Genomic DNA, 21,587 nt, shown 5'->3' with positions numbered 1-21,587 from the left:
TCCGCCTCCCAGGTTCAAGCGATTCTCCTACCTTAGCCTCCTGAGTAGCTGGCATTACAGGCATGTACCACCATGCCCAGCTAATTTTTGTATTTTTAGTAGAGACGGGGTTTCACCGTGTTGATCAGGCTGGTCTCAAACTCCTGACCTCGTGATCCACCTGCCTCAGCCTCCCAAAGTGCTGGGACTACAGGCATGAGCCACTGCACTGGCCGTTGTTGTTTTTTGAGACAGAGTCTTGCTCTGTTGCCCAGGCTGGAGTGCAGTGGTGCAGTCTCAGCTCACTGCAGCCTCCACCTCCCAGGTTCAAGCAATTCTCCTGCCTCAGCCTCCTGAGTAGTTGGGACTATAAAGCACACGCCACCACGCCTGGCTAATTTTTGTATTTTTAGTAGAGGTAGTATTTCACCATGTTGGCCAGGCTGGTCTTGAACTCCTGACCTCAGGTGATCCTCCTGCCTTGGCCTCCCAAAATGCTGGGATTGCAGGCGTGGGCCACTATGCCTGGCCAATACTGGTTTTAATGAAATGTTGTGATGTATATATAAGTTGTTATAGTTTGGTACCTAGTTAAGCAATTGTCCCATATATAACATGGGAATATGATATTTTTAGGAAATAAAGTCCTTCAACCTACTACATACTGAATTGTTATCTTATTATTATTATTTTATTTTTTTGAGACAGAGTCTCGCTCTGTTGTCCAGGCTGGAGTGTAGTGGCACTATCTCGGCTCACTGCAACCTCTGGCCAGGCTGATCTCGAACTCCTCACCTCAGGTGATCTGCCTGCCTCGGCCTCCCAAAGTGCTGGGATTACAGGCGTAAGTCACAACGCCCAGCCTAAATTGTTATCTTAGACTACCTAATTATAAACATCTTAAGAAACTTGCTAGTAACAGGGAACTAAAATTAACAGCTTTGGACTTTTCAATATTCTTATTATATGGCACTGTCATATGCTGTTACTTGGATTAATGTTGGCTGTCCAGTTAGTTGAGAGCGATTCTTTCCAATTAGATGCTTATTGCCAAAAATCACTAACTTTTAAAATAAAGTATGCCATCAGTTGAAGTATACCTGGGAAATCTTTCCTTGATCCAAATCACTGGGACTGATCTTACCCTAAACCCATATTATTTGTGCTTTTGAAAGTGATTTGAAACTCAAATATTTTGGTTTTTGCCCTTTTGTTTGTTTGTTTGTTTGTTTGTTTGTTTGTTTCACTGCCCCAGCTTGAAGAAGAGAGTAAAGGAGATTGTACATAAAGCGTTTTGGGATTGCTTGAGTGCACAGCTAAGTGAAGACCCCCCAGCATATGACCATGCTATCAAACTTGTAGGAGAAATCAAAGAGGTGAGGCAAAGAGTGAATTGTGATGCTTTTCTGGTGTGTTAGGAGTGTGTTTTCAACTTCTTGTGTCACCACCAGAAGTCTTTAAAGAAATTGAAGGATCAAGAAGTTAGATTACTTGCCAGAAGGTGGATCAAGAGTGTTTTGGGCTTAATGCCCTTTTTTAAAAAAAGTTTTAAGCAAACCATGATAACCTGAAGGCATTAAAGACAACAAAGTTATTTCACAAAATCTAGATTATTTATAAGTTTTAATAGATGTGGACACATTCCATTTATAATGGCCAAAAAGTGACTCAGCCTTTGGGATTAAGAAAGCTTTAGGTGGAGGGACTTTTTGCAGTGCCTTTAGCAATAGCATCAAAGAAGAAATGTACGCATGGAAATTGTCATCTGTGGTTGGCTCACAGGCTCACATTAATAAACATGCTTTTCTTTTTTCACCATTAACAGTTTTTTTTCTATCCATTTAATTGCTACCTAGAGCTTAAATGAAAGCTTGAGTAGCTATTGTAAATGATTTGTAAGCATGTTTTTCTGTAGGTTTGTTGAATAAGAGGTAAAATATGTGCAATATTACATAGCAATTGGTAAGCCCTTATTTGGATAGTTATAAATTGCATATAATTAGAAATGATGTCTAACGAATTTTGATTAAACGTAGCTGTGTTCTCTTGTAGACTCTCTTATCTTTCTTGCTGCCTGGTCATACTAGACTGAGAAACCAGATAACAGAAGTCTTGGATCTGGATCTGATAAAGCAGGAAGCAGAGAATGGGGCCCTAGACATTTCCAAACTGGCAGAATTCATTATTGGCATGATGGGGACACTGTGTGCACCTGCTCGAGATGAGGAAGTTAAGAAACTAAAGGACATTAAGGAAATAGTGCCTCTTTTCAGGTATAGAAATATGTTAATCATACTCTGGCAACTACAATTCAGAGGCATTTTCTTTTTCTTTTTTTTTTTTTTTTTGAGATGGAGTCTCACTCTGTTGCCTAGGCTGGAGTACAATGGCGTGATCTTGGCTCACTGCAACCTCCACCTTCCGGGTTCAAGCAGTTCTCATGCCTCAGCCTCCTGAGTAGCTGGGATTACAGGCACGCACCACCATGCCCGGCTAATTTTTGGTAGAGATGGTGTTTCATGATGTTGGCCAGGCTGGTCTCGAACTCCTGACCTCAGGTGATTGGCTGCCTTGGCCTCCCAAAGTGCTGGGATTACAGGCGTGAGCCACTGTGTCCAGACCAGAGCTATTTTCAACTTAAACTTCCTGAAGTCTTGGTACTCATGGATTAAGAAAAAAAAACAAAAAACTTTTTCTTTTGAAAAAGAAAACAACATTTTCTTTTGAAAAATTCCAAACCTACAGAAAAGTTACAAAAACAGTACAATCAACACTCACAGACCCTTCATGTGGATCCATCAGTTTTTATCGTGTTGTCACATTTGCTGTGCTGCCCAGGCTGGTCTGGAGCTCCTGGGCTCAAGCAGTCCTCCCGCCTTGGACTCCCAAAGTGTTGGGATTACAGGCGTGAGCCATGCGTCTGGTCCTCTTTTCCTTTAATACTATGTTTACTTTACAAGTGTTTGGTTCTAAATCCTTTTTTCTTTCAGAGAAATTTTTTCTGTGTTGGACCTAATGAAAGTGGACATGGCCAACTTTGCTATCAGTAGCATCAGGCCTCATCTCATGCAGCAGTCAGTTGAATACGAAAGGAAGAAGTTTCAAGAGATTTTGGAGAGGCAACCAAGTATGTTTAACATTTTGTGGTACTTTTTTTGTTGTCTGTGGTTTTTCATTTTAGCTGCCACAGCTTGTTGCATAATATTATTTTCAGAACAAAACTAAAATTTAGCATGAGAATAGTCTAATTTGAAGAAGGAAAAGCACAAAATGTTAGGACTACATCTAGAGTTGTTAAGCATTGAAAAGAAAACGTGACAAGCAAAAGGAATGTGAGTAGGCTATGAGAATAGAAATTAAAAACAATGAAGTCCTAAATTATAAATTTTTTTTAATGAAAACACCAGTTTGAAATAAAATACATTCTTGGTCTTGATTTTTGAAAACATGACAGACGTCCTGTGAATGTTAATTTACTTTTCTTCTCCCTGTGTGGCATAGCAGGAAATTTAACTTGCTTTCGTTCTGGATGCATAAATCTTCTTGTTTCATACCCAGGAAGAGTCTCATTTTTATGAACCTCTCCGATGACTGCAGAAAACAGACGACTATCAGAATGTAAAACTGTATTGTATTTCTAGGGTGCTTTTTATGGTCTCTGCATTGCTAGCTGACATTCTGGGTAAATTTCAGTCTTCAGATTCAATGTATGATGAATTCCGTTTGGCCTCTAATTTTGCTGACGAGGAGATGAAAACAGCAGTCTCTGGGTTGGTTCGGTTGCCCGACCAGATTAGTTAAGTGAATGCCCCACGCAGTTGATTCATCCAGCCCCAGGCAGAGAAGTCTGAGGTGGTGCTGGGGCCAGGGGAAGTTGGGAAAGGGCAGGGTAGAGGCAGAAGTAGAAGAAGTTTGGTAATGTTTACTGAGTGCCAGGCTTGTGCCAAGGGCTGGATGTGCATGATCATATGTAATCCTCACACAGTAAGCTGATGAGCCAGGCACCTTTTTTTAAAACCCCATTTTACAGATATTGGAAACAGGTTTTGAGAGATTTTTGACCAGAATGGATTGACCACAAGCTCACACTCTCACCAGTGTTGTGAGAGTACTGGGAAGATATATATGTATATATTTTTTGAGATGGAGTCTCCTTGCTCTGTCACCCGGGCTGGAGTGCAGTGGCACGATCTCTGCTCACCGCAGCCTCCGCTGGGCAGAGTTTTGTAGACTGAAGAGCCTTAATATTAAGGTCTGGCCTTGGAAGCTGGGGTGCAGTGGAGGACTCACTGGTAGGGTGGAAGCAACTACAGTGCCTGCGTCTAGCACTTAACTCACAACTTTCATGAAAGCCCGGGTTTCCCAAAGCTTGGGGGTTATAGAGAATGCTGTCTGCAGAAGAGAGAGTGAAGCCAGATGGCCCAGCAGTCAGGACCAAGAGCTCAGGGCAAACTGGAGCTACATCCCCCTGCCCCAGTGAAGAGCAGACCACCGCTGTGACCGTGGCTGTCCACTTGGTTTTAAGGAAGCAGGAAGCCTCCACTGAGAGAGCTGCCGCACCTCCTGGGACCTGACAGGCGCAGTTTTTATCAGATGATGTGCAAGATCCGCCAGCTCTCTGTCCCTCAGAGTGCCCGCTGCATTACTTAGCTTAGAAAAGCAGGGGTGCACGAGGGCTGCTGAAAGCCAGAAGGGGCTTCCCTGACAGAGACAGAGTTCACTTCCCCCAGGTGGAAAGGAAGCCAGACTGATACAAGGTTAAGATGTAAACAAGGAAAAGCCTCATCGTCAGTGTAGAGGATACTTTACACAGGGAAACTCTAGCCGGTGTCTCATCCCATCCGTCTCTAGAGCTGGAGTCACCAGGGCTTTGGGGCCCATCTTATGCAGTGGTCAGGATGGGAGAGAAAGGAAGGAAGGTTTGTTAAATACCGGGTGAGTGGCAAGGCCTGGCTAGGTGTCATATATTCGTTATTATTATTATTACTTTAGACAGGGTCTAGCTCTGTCACCCAGGCTGGAGTATAGTGGTGTAATGTCACCACTCACTGCAACTTCAACCTCCAGGGTTCAAGTGGTTCTCCTGCCTCAGCCTCCCAAATAGCTGGGGCTACAGGCACGTGCCACCACGCCCGGCTAACTTTTGTATCTTTTGTAGAGACAGGGCCTTGCCACATTGCCTAGGCTGGTCTTGAACTCCTGGGCTCGAGCAGTCTAACCACCTCAGCCCCCCAAAGTGCTGGGATTACAGGCATGAGCCACCATGCATGGCTTATTCATTATCTTGTTTAATCCTCACAACAGCCTGTGAGGTGGGTGTTGTGAATTTCCCTATATCAGGCATCTGAAACTCAAGACACATTATGACTTGGCTGAGATCCCTCAGTTAGTCATTGGCACTACTATGATTTGATCCAAGTTTTATTTGATTCTGAAGTTCATACTTTCTACTTTATCACTCCGCCAGGACATCGATTGTCCCTTAAGTAATTCCGAGAAGCATCCCTTCTCGGTGTCAAGGTAATGTATGCAACTTTGTTTTTCACAGATTCCCTGGACTTTGTCACCCAGTGGCTGGAAGAAGCCTCAGAGGACCTTATGACTCAGAAGTATAAACACGCCCTGCCAGTTGGGGGAGCAGCTGCTGGCTCTGGGGACATGCCCAGGCTGAGCCCTGTTGCTGTCCAGAATTACGCTTATCTGAAGCTTCTGAAGTGGGACCACCTCCAGAGGCCGTTCCCCGAAGTAGGTCTCCTGAGCCATCTCACTACTCATATTTGTTTTTGTGCTGCTGAACTTTTTAAAAAGAATAGCTTTGGCCAGGCACGGTGGCTCACTCCTGTAATCCCAGCACTTTGGGAGGCAGAGGCAGGCAGATTGCTTGAGGTCAGGAGTTTGAGACCTGCCTGGGCAACATGGTGACACCCTCTCTGTACTAAAAATACAAAAAAATTAGCTGAGCATGGTGGCAGGGCCTGTAGCCCCAGCTACTTGGGAGGCTGAGGCAGAGAATTGCTTAAACCTGGGAGGTAGAGGTTGTGGTGAGCCGAGATTGTGCCCCTGCACTCCAGCCTGGGCGACAGAGTGAGACTCTGTCTCAAAAAATAAAAATAAATAAATAAAATAAAAGATAAAAAGAATAGCTTTATTCTGATATAATTCATGTACCAGAAAATTCTCCCTTTCAAAGTGTACAACTCAGTGTTTTTTAGTATAGTCACAGAGTTATGCATCCATTACGACTGTTTAATTGAGAACGTTTTCATCACCTCCAATAGAAACACTGCACCCATTAGCAGTCACTGCCCTTTCCCCCTCCCTCCAACCCCTGAAGCCACAAATCTGCTTTCTGTCTCTATGGATTTGCCTATCCTGGACATTTTATTTAAATGAAATCATACACTATCAGCCTTTGTGCCTGGCTTCTTTCCCCAATGTTTTTTCATGTTGTAGCATATATAACAGTACTCTCGTCCTCTTTTCCACTGTGTTTTTTTCTTTGTTGTGGTAAAATACACATAACATAAAATTTACCATTTTAACCATTTCTAGTTTTCCAGTTCAGTGGCATTAAGTGCATTCACATTGTTGTGCAACCATTGCCACCAGCCGTCTCCAGAACATTTTCATTTTTCCTTCTGTGAAACTGTCTTCCCACCAAACACACCAAACAGTCATTTCCATTGCCCCCGCCCTCTGGCCCCTGGCAGCCACCATTCTATTTTGAGTCTCTATGAATTGGACTAATCCAGATACCTCATATGAATGGAATTATACAATCTTTGTCCTTTTGGGTCTGGCTTATTTTACTTAGCATAATGTCTTCAAGGTTCATTTATGTTGTAGTAAGTGTCAGTGTTCCCTTTCTGAATTTTATGGTTTTTTTTAATTTTAGAGACAGGGTCTCATTGTATTGCTCAGGCTAAGTGGTACAATAGCTCACTGTAACTTTGAATTTCGGGGCTCAGGTGATCCTCCTGCCTCAGCCTCCTGGGTAGCTAGGACTATAAGAGTGTACCACCACACCCAGCTAATTTTTAAATGTGTTTTTTGTAGAGACAGGGGTCTCGCTATGTTACTCAGGCAGATCTTAAACTCCTGGCCTCAAGTGATCCTCCCTCCTTGGCCTCCCAGTGTTGGGATTACAGGCATGAGCTACCACGCCCAGCCCTCCTTTCTTTTTTAGGCTGAATAATGTATTTTTCTGTATGGATATACCACATTTTGTTTATTCATTTATCAGTTGACAAACATTTGGGTTGTTATTATAAATTATGCTTCTGTGAATATTCTAGTACAAGTTTTTGCATGGACATATGTTTTTACCTCTCTTGGTTACGTATCTAGGATTAGAATTGCTGGGTTACCTGGTGACTCTTAAGTTTAACATTTTGAGGAACTGTCAAACTGATTTCCAAAGCGGCTGCATCATTTTACAATCCCACCAGCAATGTATGAGGCTCCAATCTGTGCTGCTGCACTTTTCTCCTGTTTTTGTTCATCTTGATAGAAACCACAACAGAGGTGTGGTTGTTCACAGCTTTATCTAAAGAAACTTCTTCCCCTTCCATGCTGAACAATATTTTTTCTTTCTATGTTTTTCACAATACATACTTCTAACTGCAGGACTTCTTTAAGAAGATGACTGAGAAGGGATTCCCCCAGTGTTTCTCTAAATAGCTGTTCTGTTATGTAGACTCCCCCCTCTTTTTGGGGGTATGTGAGTTTCTTATCACTAGCCTCAGATTCAGCTACTTCTCTAAATATCTTTCTTGTAAGTTCCTTATTTTTCCTTTCAAGAAGTTGTGAGCTTAAGATTTCGCCTCTTGCTTCTGAGTTCCCTGTTTTGTGCTGGAGGAAGCTCTAAAGAGAATGTCAAATTGGAGATGAGAAAATGTTCCCTTTGAACTGTGGCATGTTCTCTTCTGGAGGGAAGTTCTTAGCCTGACATTTCTGTTTAAAAATAGCTGTGGGAGACCATCCAATACCTCCCTTTTCCCTACCGCTGATCATCTTCCCCAAGCCTTAGATACCCCTGCTTCTTCATCCCATAAATATCCCTAAGCTCTCTCTATGGAAAGGAGGATGTGAGACCTGTTCTCCAGACTCCTCAGTTGGCAGTCTTATGAATAAAGCCTCTCTTGTTAAAAAAATAAAAAGAAAAAGAAAGAAAGAAAAGAAACGCTGTGGGGAAGATGGTGATGGTCCCTGGGGACAGCTGTCTACTCCAGGAATTGATCCTTGGCAGTCTGCATCCTAAACTCACATCCTGCGGACTGTTGGGAAGCCACAAAGCCATGTGAACTCAGAAAACAGGCTGACGATGAGTCCTTGGGATTGTATTTGTATCAGCAGAAGATTCTCAATCCTCAGAGTTTTTACTTCTTGGCTGTGACCCCACATTGTTCATGTCTTGATTTGGCACATCTCAGTTTCTGACAGCGAGGAAGGTCCTTAGAGTCCATTCGATGAGCCTGTAAACTCTCTCAGATCAGACACCCATCTGCTCAGCCTTTCCCTTCTCCTTCCATCACCTACATGGGCAGAATCGCTGGCATGGTAGGACCCAGGGCTCCCTTTAACATGGGGGAGGCAGTCGTGGGAACGCGCTTGCTTTCCGGGAGGCTTTAGGTTGTTCTCTGTCACTTCTACTCTCTGTGCTTCCTGTTTTTTTCTCTTCCTCTCTATTTATTTGCCAGTTTTTACAAGCTTCCTTTGTGCTGGGTGCTGAGTGGGTACCAAGGTGAGTAAGTGTAGGCTCTGCCCGCAAGACACTCCTCCCTTCCATTGCTCTGGGATTTTTGTTGTTGTTTTGAGATGGAGTCTCACTCTGTTGTCCAAGCTGCAGTGTAGTGGCTATTCACAGGCATAATCATAGTGCACTGCAGCGTCGAACTTCTGGCCTCAGCGATCCTCCTGCCTGAGCCTCCCAGTAGTTGGGACTGTAGGCACCCACCACCGCACCTGGCCTTCCATTGCTCTGTACAGGATGACTGGCTGTCCTAGTTTGCTAGGGACCAAGTGGGGGTTTACAGGACTTGGGAATTTCCATTTGAAAACTGGGACAGTCCCAGACAAACTGGGAGGAGTTGGTGACCCTAGGTCTGTACCTCATTATACTTTTCTTCCCAACAATAGGTATCACTTTTATTTATCGAGCGCTGGCTCTGCCAGCCACTTTATATGTAGCATCTTTCTTCAGCTTTAAAACAGCCCTGTGATTTGGGAGTTCCCATTCTGCAGAGGCCTGACAAAATTGGCGATGCTTGCATGAGGTCATGATTTTTTTTTTTTTTTTTTTTTTTTGAGATGGAGTTTCACTTTTGTTGCCCAGTCTAAAGTACAGTGGTGCAATCTCAGCTCTCTGCAACCTCTGCTTTCTGGGTTCAAGAGATTCTCCTGCTTCATCCTCTCGAGTAGCTGAGATTACGGACATGCGCCACCACACTCGGCTAGTTTTGTATTTTTAGTATAGATGGGGTTTCACTATGTTGGTCAGGCTGGTGTTGAACTCCTGACCTCAGGTGATCTGCCCACCTAGTCCTCCCAAAGTGCTGGGATTACAGGCGTGAGCCACCGTGGCCAGCCAGGGAGGTCATGCTATTAAGCATGGAGCCTGGCTTTACACCCAGGCCTGTCCGTGTTCTTAGTGAGGATGCTATACTGCGTCCTTGCTCAGGAGGAATGACTCTGAGATGGAGGGGTTATTTCACACCAGACTCCCTCAAAGCTCTAACACACCAGCGCAAACCCTGAGGGAAGCTGCAGAGGCAGGTGTGGGGACTGTGGCGCTCCTGCCCTCTGCTTGCTAGCCTGGACCTGCAGCTCAGCGATGGCCTCTTCTGTTCATTACAGACAGTTTTAATGGACCAGTCTCGCTTCCACGAGCTCCAGTTGCAGCTGGAACAACTGACCGTCCTGGGGGCTGTGTTGCTGATCACCTTCAGCATGGCAGCCCCAGGAATTTCCAGCCAGGCCGACTTTGCTGAGAAACTCAAGATGATTGTGAAGATTTTGCTAACAGATATGCACCTACCGTAAGTGGAACTTTCATGCATGGATGGGAGGCAGTGGATGGCAGAAAGCCGACTAGAGTCTCCCAGAGGGGTCTCCCACTGTAAGGCAGACCCCAGGGCCACTCTCTAGGAACTGAGAAGAAACCTTGCTGTCTCAGTTGGTTCACTTGGCGAAGACCCCAGCAGAGTTTATTCAGGGTCATAGGGTCAAAGTTAGAATCTGCTGCAGGGTTAGCAAAGCTCTAGGGTAGTGGCTTTAAAATGTGTGTGACTAACCGAGTAGCCTATAGGGCCTTAGAGGCCACACTGAGGAGTTGGGTTATTGCCCTAAGAGCTGTAGGGAGCCATTGAAGGGTTTGAAGCAAGAGGGGGAACGTAATTAGATTTATGCTCTTAAGTTTAAACTTTGGCATGGGGCGCATAGTAGATGTGAGGGAGCATTTAGGGGGTGAGAGAAGAAGTGGCTCGGGCAAGGGGGTAGGCCATGGGCAGGGTGGGGAGTGCTGATATCAATGGTTGCTTGCCTTGAGGAGTCGGACATCCGGGGCTTAGGGGTCCTGTGGACCTCCATTGCCTGTTAGCGTGCTCCTCCCGGGGCCTGGCCCGGTGCTGAGTGCCATCAACTCATTTATTCTCCCTACGCAGGGAACAGAATGCTGTCTGACCCCTTCCTTCTTTAATGGGGTTGTCTTTGTCTCCTGACCTCCAAGGTTCTTGTGTTTGATGTTTGTTGAGTGCTTTATTCCTCTCCCAAAGCCATTCAAATGTATTAAACTCCTACTGGAGCTTATGAGGAAACTGAAACCCAGAGACATTAATTGGGACAAAAATGTTTGTGACTAGGACCCGCAGTAAGAAATTCATTTTCCGTTGTGACCTAGTACACACTTAACACACATGTAACAGAAACAAAAACCTCTTCAAAATGGAACTGACCCTAACCGTGTTTAATGCAGCCTGATATTTTCTACTGTATTCTTATTCCATTAAAAAAAATATTGGTTGCTACCCACTGAATTGCTTTCATAACCAACTAACAGTGAAAAGTAGAACTCTATGGGACGGTCATGAGGGAAACCAGCTGTATTCCTGCAGAGCTGCATGTATGTGGTTGAAGTGTTCTGCACTTGCGTGTTCCCCACAGGCGTTCTGTGCTCAGTGTAATGCATCATTTTCTTACCCAGCATGAGTCCACATCTGCACGCGTGCAGGCTTCATGACCGCTCCTACCATGGGGTCATGTTGGGTGACTTCTGTGGTTTCCAGCCTATAGAATATCTTTGAGTGGTTCTAAGTAATGCTCTATCTGACAAGGTCCAATTCAGAGACTTCTTCAAGGGAAGTACCCCCTAAACATTCTCATCCTTACAAAATGCAGAAATTTTACTGCTGAATTAGCACAAAGCATGGATGTGTTCAGTGCAGTGTGGGGCATGTCCACATGTTGTGACTAGGGGTTCAACAGTTTTGACAGTCAAACTAGTTTGCTGAGAGGCCAGGAAACTGTTTGCTCGGCTGTGGGCCTAGCCTGAGGCCTTTGCACAGGCGCAGCTCTGGGCTGTCACCTAGGTCCCTGCCTGGAGAACTACTCTGTCAAAGCTCCTGCTGAGGGAGGGACCCAGGTCAGGGCTTTCTTGGGAGCCCAGACTTGCACTCCCATATCCACCCTGGCCCTCCAGGGGTGGGCACAGAACTGGTGCCAATGGTGAGTGCTGGGGCTTGATCCCACGCCCCCCAGTAATTCTACATACAAAGGATCTAGACCCAGAACAGAGGCAGTTACCTTCTCACAGCATGCCTGCCAGCAGGGGGGCTCCCCGCAGGCACCCTGGGAGAACCTGGGGGACCCAGGGAATCCAGATACTCTTTTTTTTTTAACTTTAGGATTTGACTTTTCTTTATTCTTTTATTTTTTTTTAATTTTTTAATTAAAAAAAATATTTTTTTTTTGAGATGGAGTTTCACTCTTGTTGCCGAGGCTGGAGTGCAATGACGTGATCTCGGCTCACTGCAACCTCCACCTCCTGGGTTCAAGTGATTCTCCTACCACAGTCTCCAGAGTAGCTGGGATTACAGGCACCTGCCACCATGCCCAGCTAATCTTTTTGTATTTTTAGTAGACATGGGATTTCACCATGTTGGCCAGGCTGGTCTTGAACCCCTGACCTCGAACTCCTGATCCATCTGCCTTGGCTTTCCAGAGTTCTGGGATTATAGGCGTGAGCCACCGAGCCCAGACTCTTTATTCTTTTAAAAGTAGTTAATATGTGTGCATGTTTCAAAAATCAAAAGGTACAAAAGGACATCCAATGAAAAGTTTCTCTCTCCCTCTTGTCCCACAGCTACCAAATGCTTGCTTTCTTGTGTATTCCTCCAGAGGTATATCGAGATATTCTGAGGTCATTCCAGGCTGATTTTTATCACAGAGAGGCTAGCAGGAAGTTGTGCCTTGGGTCGTTGGTCCTGGTATACTCTGAGAGCCCCTGCCCTTCCCACTGTCTTTTCTAGCAGAGGGAGAGAAGGAAGTCCCCCTGGTCAGGTATGCACAGCCTGAGAGGTAAGGTGGCAGGGAAAAGAGTCACAAATTGTCCATTGAACACATAAATCCAGTTATTGGTGCTGTCTTTCTCACCCAGTTGTGGGCGGTTGGAGCCGGTTAGAGGTGTATTTTACTTATAGGCCCTTTCTCCCCTCCTCTGCCCCAGCTCCTTCCATCTGAAGGACGTCCTCACTACCATCGGGGAGAAGGTGTGCCTGGAGGTGAGCAGCTGCCTCTCCCTGTGTGGGTCCTCCCCCTTCACCTCGGACAAGGAGACCGTGCTCAAGGGCCAGATCCAGGCCGTGGCCAGCCCCGATGACCCCATTCGCAGGATCATGGGTACGTTTGGGGAAGGCAGGCAGCAGGGATATGCCCTCCGAGGGGCTGGAGGACAGGCCCCTCTGAAGAAACCTGAGGGCTTAGTTGGGGTTAAGGTGCTGATGGGTGAGAAGATGGTGTAATGAAGCACCACAGAGAGACCAGGGCCACCCAACAGATGGGCACAGGACCAGGCAGCCATCATTGTTCGAAGGGCTGCGACCTTGGAATCGCTCTCCTGGGTTCACAAGCAGTGTCCCAGGGCTTGCTGTGCAGCTTGGGCGTGTAACTTGACACTGGAGTTTCCTCATCTCTAAAGCTGGAATAAGAGCAACAACCTTACAAGGTTGCTGCAGGGACTGTCTGGGATGAAAAGGTAAAGTGCTTGCCTTAGTGCCTGGCAGCACATAGTAAGTGCTCAATAAATAGGAGCTGTTACGAAAAGAGCTGAATAGTAAAATGAAGATGTTATTTTAAAACACAATTAAAATACTATTAAATATTAGTATATAATACTATTAACACATCAAATGTAATAAAACTGTTAAAATGGTAATATTAAGATATTGCTGTTTAAAATTTATAATAAACTTGAAGTATTAAAATATTTTAATGCATATTCTATAAAACATTTAAAATATTCTGTAATATTAGCTATTATCACAGCAATGGCTTTATGAAAAATTCTGTTAATTAGCTTGATTTAATCATTTCATAGTATATACATATATTTAAAACATCATGCTGTATACTGTAAATACATAGTTTTGTTTGTTTGTTTTTGAGACAAGGTCTCACTCTGTCTTCCAGACTGGAGTGCAGTGGTACGATCTCGGCTCACTGCACTGCACCTCCACACTCCACCTCCCAGGCTCAAGCAGTCCTCTCACGTCAGACTCCCAAGTAGCTGGGACTGCAAGCATGCACCACCACACCCGGCTAATTTTTTGTATATTTTGTAAAGACGGGGTTTTGCCATGTTGGTCAGGCTGGTGTCAAATTCCTGGACTCAAGTGATCCGCCTGCCTCAGCCTCCCAAAGTGCTGGGGTTAACAGGCATGAACCACTGCACCCAGTCAAGATTTATACTCACAACCTTGGTAGGGAGGCAGGAAAGTGCCTGTAAGTAAACCTGTGGCCAGCAAGTTGCTTCTCATCCTGCTTCCTGGGTTGTTTTGTAACAGCCAGTTATCAACAGATTGAAAACCAGCCCTTACTGGGAGGATCACTTAAAACCAGGAGTTCGAGACTACCTGGGCAGCATAGTGAGACCCCCATCTCTACAAAACAATTTTTAAAAATATATATAATTAGCCAGGATAGTGACATGCATCTGTAGTCCTTACTACTCGGGAGGCTGAGGCAGGAGGATCACTTGAGCCCAGGAGACTGAGGCTGCAGTGAGCTATGATTTCACCACTGCACTCTAGCCTGGGTGACAGAGAAAGACCCTATTTCTAACAGAAAGAAAGAAAGAAAAGAAAAACCAGTCTTTGGGTATAGGAACAATACAAAGATTTCTACGTGGGTGAGGCTGCCAGCTCTGGGAACCTTAGAGAACCAAACTAACTTAAGAATAAGGGTGCTGAGCGTGGTGGTTCATGCCTGTAATCCCAGCACTTTGGGAGGCCGAGCCGGGCAGATCACCTGAAGTTGGGAGTTCCAGACCAGTCTGACCAACATGGGAAAATCTCCGCCTTTACTAAAAATACAAAATTAACTGGGCATGGTGGTGCATGCCTGTAATCCTAGTTACTTGCGAGGCTGAGGCAGGAGAATCGCTTGAACCTGGGAGGTGGAGGTTGCGGTGAGCCGAGATTGTGCCATTGCGCTCCAGCCTGGGCAACAAGAGCGAAACTCTGTCTCAAAAAAAAAAAAAAAGAAAGAATAACGGTGAACAGGGCCAGGCGTGATGACTCACGCCTGTAATCCCAGCATTTGGGAGGCCAAGGCGGGCAGATTACCTGAGGTCAGGAGTTCGAGACCAGCCTGGCCAACATGGTGAAACCCCATCTCTACGAAAAATACAAAACTTTGCTGGGCATGGTGGCATGTGCCTGTAGTCCCAGCTACTTGCAAGGCTGAGGCAGGAGAGTCACTTGAACCCGGGAGGCAGAGGTTGCAGTGAGCCGAGATTGCGCCATTGCACTCCAGCTTGGGAGACAAGAGGGAAACTCCATCTTAAAAAAAAAAAAAAAAAAAGTAGAAGAAAGAAGAAGAAGAGTGATAGGGCCGGGTGCGGCAGCTCATGCCTGTAATCCCAGCACTTTGGGAGGCTGAGGCGGACGGATCACTTGAGGTCAGGAGTTCGAGAGCAGCCTGGGCAACATGGTGAAACCCCACCTCTACTAGTAAGACAAAAATTAACTGGGCATGGTGGCATGCGCCTGTAATCGCAGCTACTCAGATGACTGAGGGAGGAGAATCGCTTGAATTCGGGAGGCTGAGGTTGCAGTGAGCTGAGATTGTGTCACTGCACTGCAGCCTGGGTGACAGAGTGAAACCGTGTCTTGAAAAAATAATAATAATAAGGGTGATAGGCCCTGTCTTGTCCTGTCAGCAGTTTCTTTCTGTGTTGTGAGGCTCAGGAGGGTATAAGTTATTTGCACCTGAGAGGATTCCCCAGGCAGGAGGCAAGGCATATAGTTTGAAAAAGTCAATTCCATATAAATGTCTCCATTGTTTTTGTGATAAAATCTGCAAGAAGTGTGACTGGATCAAATCTTTTTTCATGAGGATACACAAGGGTGCAAAAGCATTGTGAAGGGGAATGGACTAGAAAAGAAAGCATCAACATAAATTATTCTTCCAAGTAAGACAAGTTTACAAATGCCCACGACTTCCATGCCGGCATCAGAGAAGGAAGCATGAGCTGCTTTCATGGAGGCTTAGTAGGAAAAAGGTCTATTTTGAACCCGTAATTCCTGCTTGATTTTTCCACCTTTTTATGTGATTGTCTTGCTCTGTCACCAGGCTGGAGTGCAGTGGCGTGATCTCAGCTCACTGCAACCTCCACCTCCTGGGTTCAAGTGATTCTCGTGACTCAGGCTCCCGAGTAACTGGGACTACAGGTGCGCACCACCACACCTGGCTAATTTTTGTATTTTTAGTAGAAACGGGGCTTCACCACATTGGCCAGGCTGGTCTTGAACTCTTGACCTCAGGTGGCCCACCCACCTCAACCTCCCAAAGTGCTCAAAGTGCTGGCATTACAGGCGTGAGCCACTGCACCCGGCCACTCATGGATTCATTCTTGCATTCCAAGTGTGTTTGAGTTTCTCCTGGGAGCTGGGTCTCATGCTGGGCACTGTGCTGAGTGCTGAGGAGACATGGTGAACAAGATGAGCATGGCTCCTACCTTCATGAAACTAACCATCTAGAGTGGAGAGAAAACATTATAAATGGGATGAATGTGCAGACGTGCAAGGTGTTGTGGGTATCTGGTCTAGGAGTATTGATCGGGGACAACTTCCCCTAAGGAGGTGATGGTTAAGCTGAGAACTGAGGCACGGTCGGGTTTGTAAAGTGAAGGACAAGAAACAACTGACCACTTTCTTTTTTGTCACAGAATCTCGAATCCTGACCTTCTTAGAAACCTACCTTGCCTCGGGTCATCAGAAGCCATTGCCCACAGTCCCTGGGGGACTCAGTCCAGTTCAGAGAGAGCTGGAGGAAGTTGCTATTAAATTTGCTCGCCTGGTCAACTATAACAAGATGGTCTTCTGTCCCTACTATGATGCAATCCTCAGTAAGATCCTCGTCCGATCCTAACGTGTATGCACCCTACAGCAGCAGTATTACTCACTAGCCGCAGAATACCTGTTCTCAACTCTAATGTTGCATTGGAAAATGGCTATATAGTACATGTCTATTTAACAGCAGCGATTCCAAAGGGAAGAATATTGTGTATCACTGTTGAAAAGACTTGTTGAAAACTCCAGTGAATTCTATTTTGAGAGATTGTATTTATGAGTGCAAGTTTACAAATCAAAGAAGCTTTTTGTTCTCGAGTTTTATGGGTAACACTCGGCTGTGTCTCCACTCCTCCCCCATCATGTCCTTCTAAGGAGGCTCTTCTGCAACCTGGGTAGTTCTTTCAGATGCCCCATGCCGAGCTGACAGCCATCCAAGCGCAAAAGAGACCAAGCCATGGCCTCACCTCCTGCCCTCCCTCAGACAGCCTTGTCCCTCACCCCTCCCTCCGGGTAGTTTTGTTAGAAGGGCTACAGAACGTCTTATTGCCATTTTCTCCCCCTATTTATTGCTTCCTCCCTGCCTGGCCTAGCCAGGGCTCCCAGGCCCTTTTTTCTAGAGGAGAGTTATTTGTCTCTCTCTCTTTTTTCTTTTTTACTTTTTTAAAAAATATTTAAACATTCTTTCTTTTAACCTTCCCCCAAAGATACAGAGTTATTGGACTTTAAAAAGCTTGTTCTTTTATACAAAATTACTCCTGCATCTAGGTGAGAGCAGTTATGACTTATGAGATCTAGTGAAAGGAAATTATTTGACTTTCAAGCCTTGAAAATCAAGGAGGAAATGTTTTGAAAAATACTTTACTGTAATGTAAAGGAAGAGAAATGTCTGGAATTCTTACTGAAAAATTGACTCTGAGACAATACGCAGATGTGTTGACTGAATTAAATTCTGGAATTAGATTTAACTGTTTTCAGATAAAATAGCTTGAGTTCACGAATCTCCTAAATAAGGAAGTCATAGAAAATCCCTGGTGTTTGAGCATTATTTTTCGAGGAACTTCAGTGACCAGAATTCCTGACATGTCCTCTGAGTGTGAGTGATTTGGGTCGCATAGATGATCTGTTCTGTTTTTTTTTTTTTTTTAAGTGTACACGTGCATGTGTGCATTTTAGACAGGGACATTATATTAGAAGCAGAGCCATGAAACTGGAATGACCTCCAACTGCCAGAAAAGCAAGTAATATTGGCACCTAAAGCCTTCTGGACAGGAAGCTAAGAGAAACTTAGAAGCTGGCCGGGCGTGGTGGCTCATGCCTATAATCCCAGCACTTTGGGAGGCCAAGGCAGGCAGATCACCTGAGGTCAGGAGTTTGAGACCAGCCTGGGCAACATGGTGAAGCCCCATCTCTACTAAAAATACAAAAATTAGCTGGGTGTGGTGGCACGCACCTGTAATCCCAGCTACTTGGGAGGCTGAGGCAGGAGAATAGCTTGAACCCGGGAGGCAGAGGCTACAGTGAGCTGATATCGCACCACTGCATTCCAGCCTGGGCAACAGAGTGAGACTCTGTCTTAAAAAAAAAAAAAGAAAAAAGGAAAGAAACTTGGAAGCCATTTCAGAAAGACTCCAGGAAGGCTAGCAGTCGTTCCTACACAACCAGGGGGAAGGACTACATTTTACTGCAAGCAGCTGTTTTCTCTGATCCTTCTTTGTAAGGAAATGCAGTGATTTTGTGTTTTCAAGGAAGACTTGAAGAAGCAGTTGGGTAGGTATTCCAGTAGGACTGATGGGGAGGAAAGCAGATACTCCATGAGAAGGGTATCAGACCCAGTAGAGTCAGAATACATTCTGCTTTCAGGATTTTTGAGATTGCTGATGGTCCCAGGGTTTATACAAGGACTTGGATCTGGCTGTAGAAACTCAGGTAGAAATTACATGTATGCAGATCAGAGCTGATGTTGGTTCTAATCTATAATGATGTGATAAATTAAAACAAAACAAAAAACAGAGCTGGGCATGGTGGCTTATGCTATAATCCCAGTACTTTGGGATGCCACAGCAGGAGGATCACCTGAACCCAGGATTTCAAGTCCAGCCTGGGCAACATAGTGAGATCACATCTCTACAAAAAAAAAAAAAATTAGCCTGGCATGGTGGCACACATTTGTACTCCCAGCTACAAGCTGAGGCTGAGGCAAAAGGATCGCTTGCACCCAGGAGTTCAAGGATGCAGTGAACTATGATCGTGCCACTGTGCTCCAGCCTGGGTGACAGAGCCAGACCCTGTCTCTCCTCAACAATAAACGTAGAGCCAGATGTATCTTTTTGGGTCCCAGGCAGAAGACTGGAGAATCTGGGTCTCTGTAATCTGGCAGACTGGCCACATTTTGTGAGGGTACTTTTATTCATATTTATTATTTTTTGTTTGTTTGAATGTGTGCTTTTTTTTAAATAGAAACCATATCACTTCATTTGTTACAGCAAATGATTCAAGAGGGCCCCAGAAAGCTTTTTCATCCACAGAATTACAGAAAGGATAAGTACCCTCACCACCCAAGCCTTTGGTTCATGTTGTTGTTTTGTTTTAATCTCTGTTCTCTTACCACAATGACATGCTGCATCCAGAATGGAACTCTATCTTCAAGTTTGTTTGTTTGTTTGTTTGTTTTCGAGATGGAGTCTTGCTCTGTCACCCAGGCTGGAGTGCAGTGGTGCGATCTCAGCTTACTGCAAACTCCGACTCCCGGGTTAAAGCGATTCTCCTACCTCAGATTCCTAAGTAGTTGGGATTACAGGCACGTACCACCACGCCTGGCTAATTTTTGGATTCTTAGTAGAGACGGGGTTTCACCATGTTGGCCAGGCTGGTCTCAAACTCTTGACCTCGTGATCCATCCGCCTCGGGCCTCCCAGAGTGTTGGGATTACAGGCGTGAGCCACCGCACTTGGCCTGTCTTTAAGTTTTATACTAGTTAAGAGGCTAGTCTATCAGAATGTCCTTAATTTAGCTGAGGAATCTGGACAAGTCTTCCTTGATTTCAGCTTCATCCCAAGGCCCGTGAATGTTTTCTTTAAAAAGCTGCAGGTGAATGAGGTAAAATGAACAGAGACATGAGACAGAAATCAACAGAAGGGCAAAGAATATGGCTCCCACAGCTCTTCCAAGGCCAAAAAGGCAAAAAGCAGTGTAACCACTACATAGCCCTTGGGAGTCCATGCCTTTAGTTTCTCCTGTAACATGAGCCACAGGACAAAAATCTGGATGGCAAGTGTTACCATGATGGAGACATGCAGGGACTGGGGAAGGCGTGAAGCCAAGCCTCCAGAAGCCAAGATGGCCGTGTTCAAGGATAGTTACTGGATACAATGGATACAAAGGCATCATTGGCACCATAGTTAAAAGAGATGAGGTGGCCTAACAGCATGAAGAGCAACATGGCCTAGATGGTGTCAGTGCTGACAGACTCTGGCAAGGTCTTAGCACTGGTGAAAAGCCATAAGTGAAAGTAATGAAGACTAGGGCACTTTTCAGGTCAGCCCACCGGATCCACCCACTCTTCTGCCCTTCACTTCCATCAGTGAGCTCAAACAAAATATACCCGATCAGTGAAGAAGCCAGGACAGTCCCAACAAGCCAGTGGGGGGCCAGAAGACCCTCATCCATATACCACCAGATAACCAGAAACACACAAATACTGCACAGCTGCGGGATCAACACACTGGACTCAAATACCACAGCCCAATATTGGTCTTTCCGAGCATGGATGTTTTTCCGGAGCTCTTCCAGGAACTGCTCTTCCAGGAACCGCCGGTCCACACAGTTATCAGGAAATGGCTGTTGCTCATACAAGACCCTCTGCCACTTTACCTCCTTTGTGTTAGTTACAGGTTGGGCACACATTATCCTTTCATTCAAACTCAGGCCAGTTTAATCATCCCTCTCATAGAGGTCCATGTGGTTCTTGTTGATGACATTTTGAAATGAGACCTCCCTGGAAATTCCATGTCTTGGTTGATATTCTACCGACCTTTCCTGGTTTTCAGAGGCAGCAATCCAGGCCAGGCCTACAATAGATGAGTTTGTCTCTGAGGCAGGATAATACAGCCAAGTTCCTGCCTGAGAGTTCCTGGGCATGCGTGGCTGGGGGATGGCAGTTGCCTGCCTTTTTCCTTGTAAGGGTACTTTTTTTTTTTTTGAGATGGAGTCTGGCTCTGTCACCTGAACACGGCCAGGCAGGAGTGCAGTGGCACGATCTCGGCTCACTGCAACCTCCGCCTCCTGGGTTCACGCCATTCTCCTGCCTCAGCCTCCTGAGTAGCTGGGACCACAGGCACCTGCCACCATGCCTGGCTGATTTTTTTGTATTTTTAGTAGAGACGGAGTTTCACTGTGTTAGTCAGGATGTTCTCAATCTCCTGACCTCGTGATCCACCCGCCTCGGCCTCCCAAAGTGCTGGGTTTACAGGCGTGAGCCACCGCGCCTGGCCGTGAGGGTACTTTTAAAGAAGATAACATCTTCCATGGTGTATTCAATGAGGTCATGTCTGGAATTGTTTTCTTGAGGTGGAGGCTGCTCTGTGGCCACTGTGCCTGGCAGTTGTATGATCCTGGGTTCCTGGGCTGAGAAGCCTCAGCCTCAGAGTGTTGGGGGCCTTTTCGACCCGCTCCAAGACTGAGGGAGAGGAGCTTACCCCCAGCTGCACAGCACTGATCACCACTTCCTGCAGTCATTCTTCCTAAATCTCAAAAACTCTTCCTTTTTAAGAGTAGATTCTTGCAAGGTATTTTTCCCCTCCTGAGTTCTTACATTGCCAGAGTTCCATTTGTACAGTTTGAAATCTTGAGGCATGAATAACTGACTTCACAGACTCTCTTGGCCCCCCACTACCTCAGTGTCCACTGGTGGAATTCTGCAACTGGCAAAAGTCAAGAATGAAGGAAGCAAACTTCAGAACCACAATATTCATATTGAATCATTTTGTTGTTGCTCTATGAAGATAAGTAAGCTAATTTTCTTCCTGGAATCTCATAGGATTA

General features: G+C 45.5%; 1 protein-coding gene and 1 pseudogene across 4 annotated transcripts in view; one reads left to right on the top strand and one right to left on the bottom strand.

The window, feature by feature from the left end:
• The window catches only part of TCP11L1 (t-complex 11 like 1), a 32,737-nt gene extending 14,566 nt beyond the window's left edge, over positions 1–18,171 (top strand). For all 4 annotated transcript variants that reach the window (XM_008002603.3, XM_008002624.3, XM_008002641.3 and 1 more), the window contains exons 4-10: positions 1,235–1,355; positions 2,032–2,252; positions 2,970–3,106; positions 5,528–5,724; positions 9,835–10,016; positions 12,701–12,873; positions 16,421–18,171. In XM_008002603.3, coding sequence (XP_008000794.1) covers positions 1,235–1,355; positions 2,032–2,252; positions 2,970–3,106; positions 5,528–5,724; positions 9,835–10,016; positions 12,701–12,873; positions 16,421–16,623 — 1,234 coding nt within the window. In that variant the 3' untranslated portion in view covers positions 16,624–18,171. The remainder of the gene's footprint in view (positions 1–1,234; positions 1,356–2,031; positions 2,253–2,969; positions 3,107–5,527; positions 5,725–9,834; positions 10,017–12,700; positions 12,874–16,420) is intronic.
• A 1,300-nt stretch (positions 18,172–19,471) lies between these two features.
• Positions 19,472–20,450, bottom strand: LOC103238048 (phosphatidylinositol N-acetylglucosaminyltransferase subunit C-like; annotated as a pseudogene).
• Between the last annotated feature and the right edge of the window lie 1,137 nt (positions 20,451–21,587).

The sequence above is a fragment of the Chlorocebus sabaeus genome, chromosome 1 (assembly GCF_047675955.1).
Source record: "Chlorocebus sabaeus isolate Y175 chromosome 1, mChlSab1.0.hap1, whole genome shotgun sequence".
In the NCBI taxonomy this organism is placed as follows: domain Eukaryota; kingdom Metazoa; phylum Chordata; class Mammalia; order Primates; family Cercopithecidae; genus Chlorocebus; species Chlorocebus sabaeus.
This window is presented reverse-complemented; position numbering and strand designations above follow the sequence as displayed.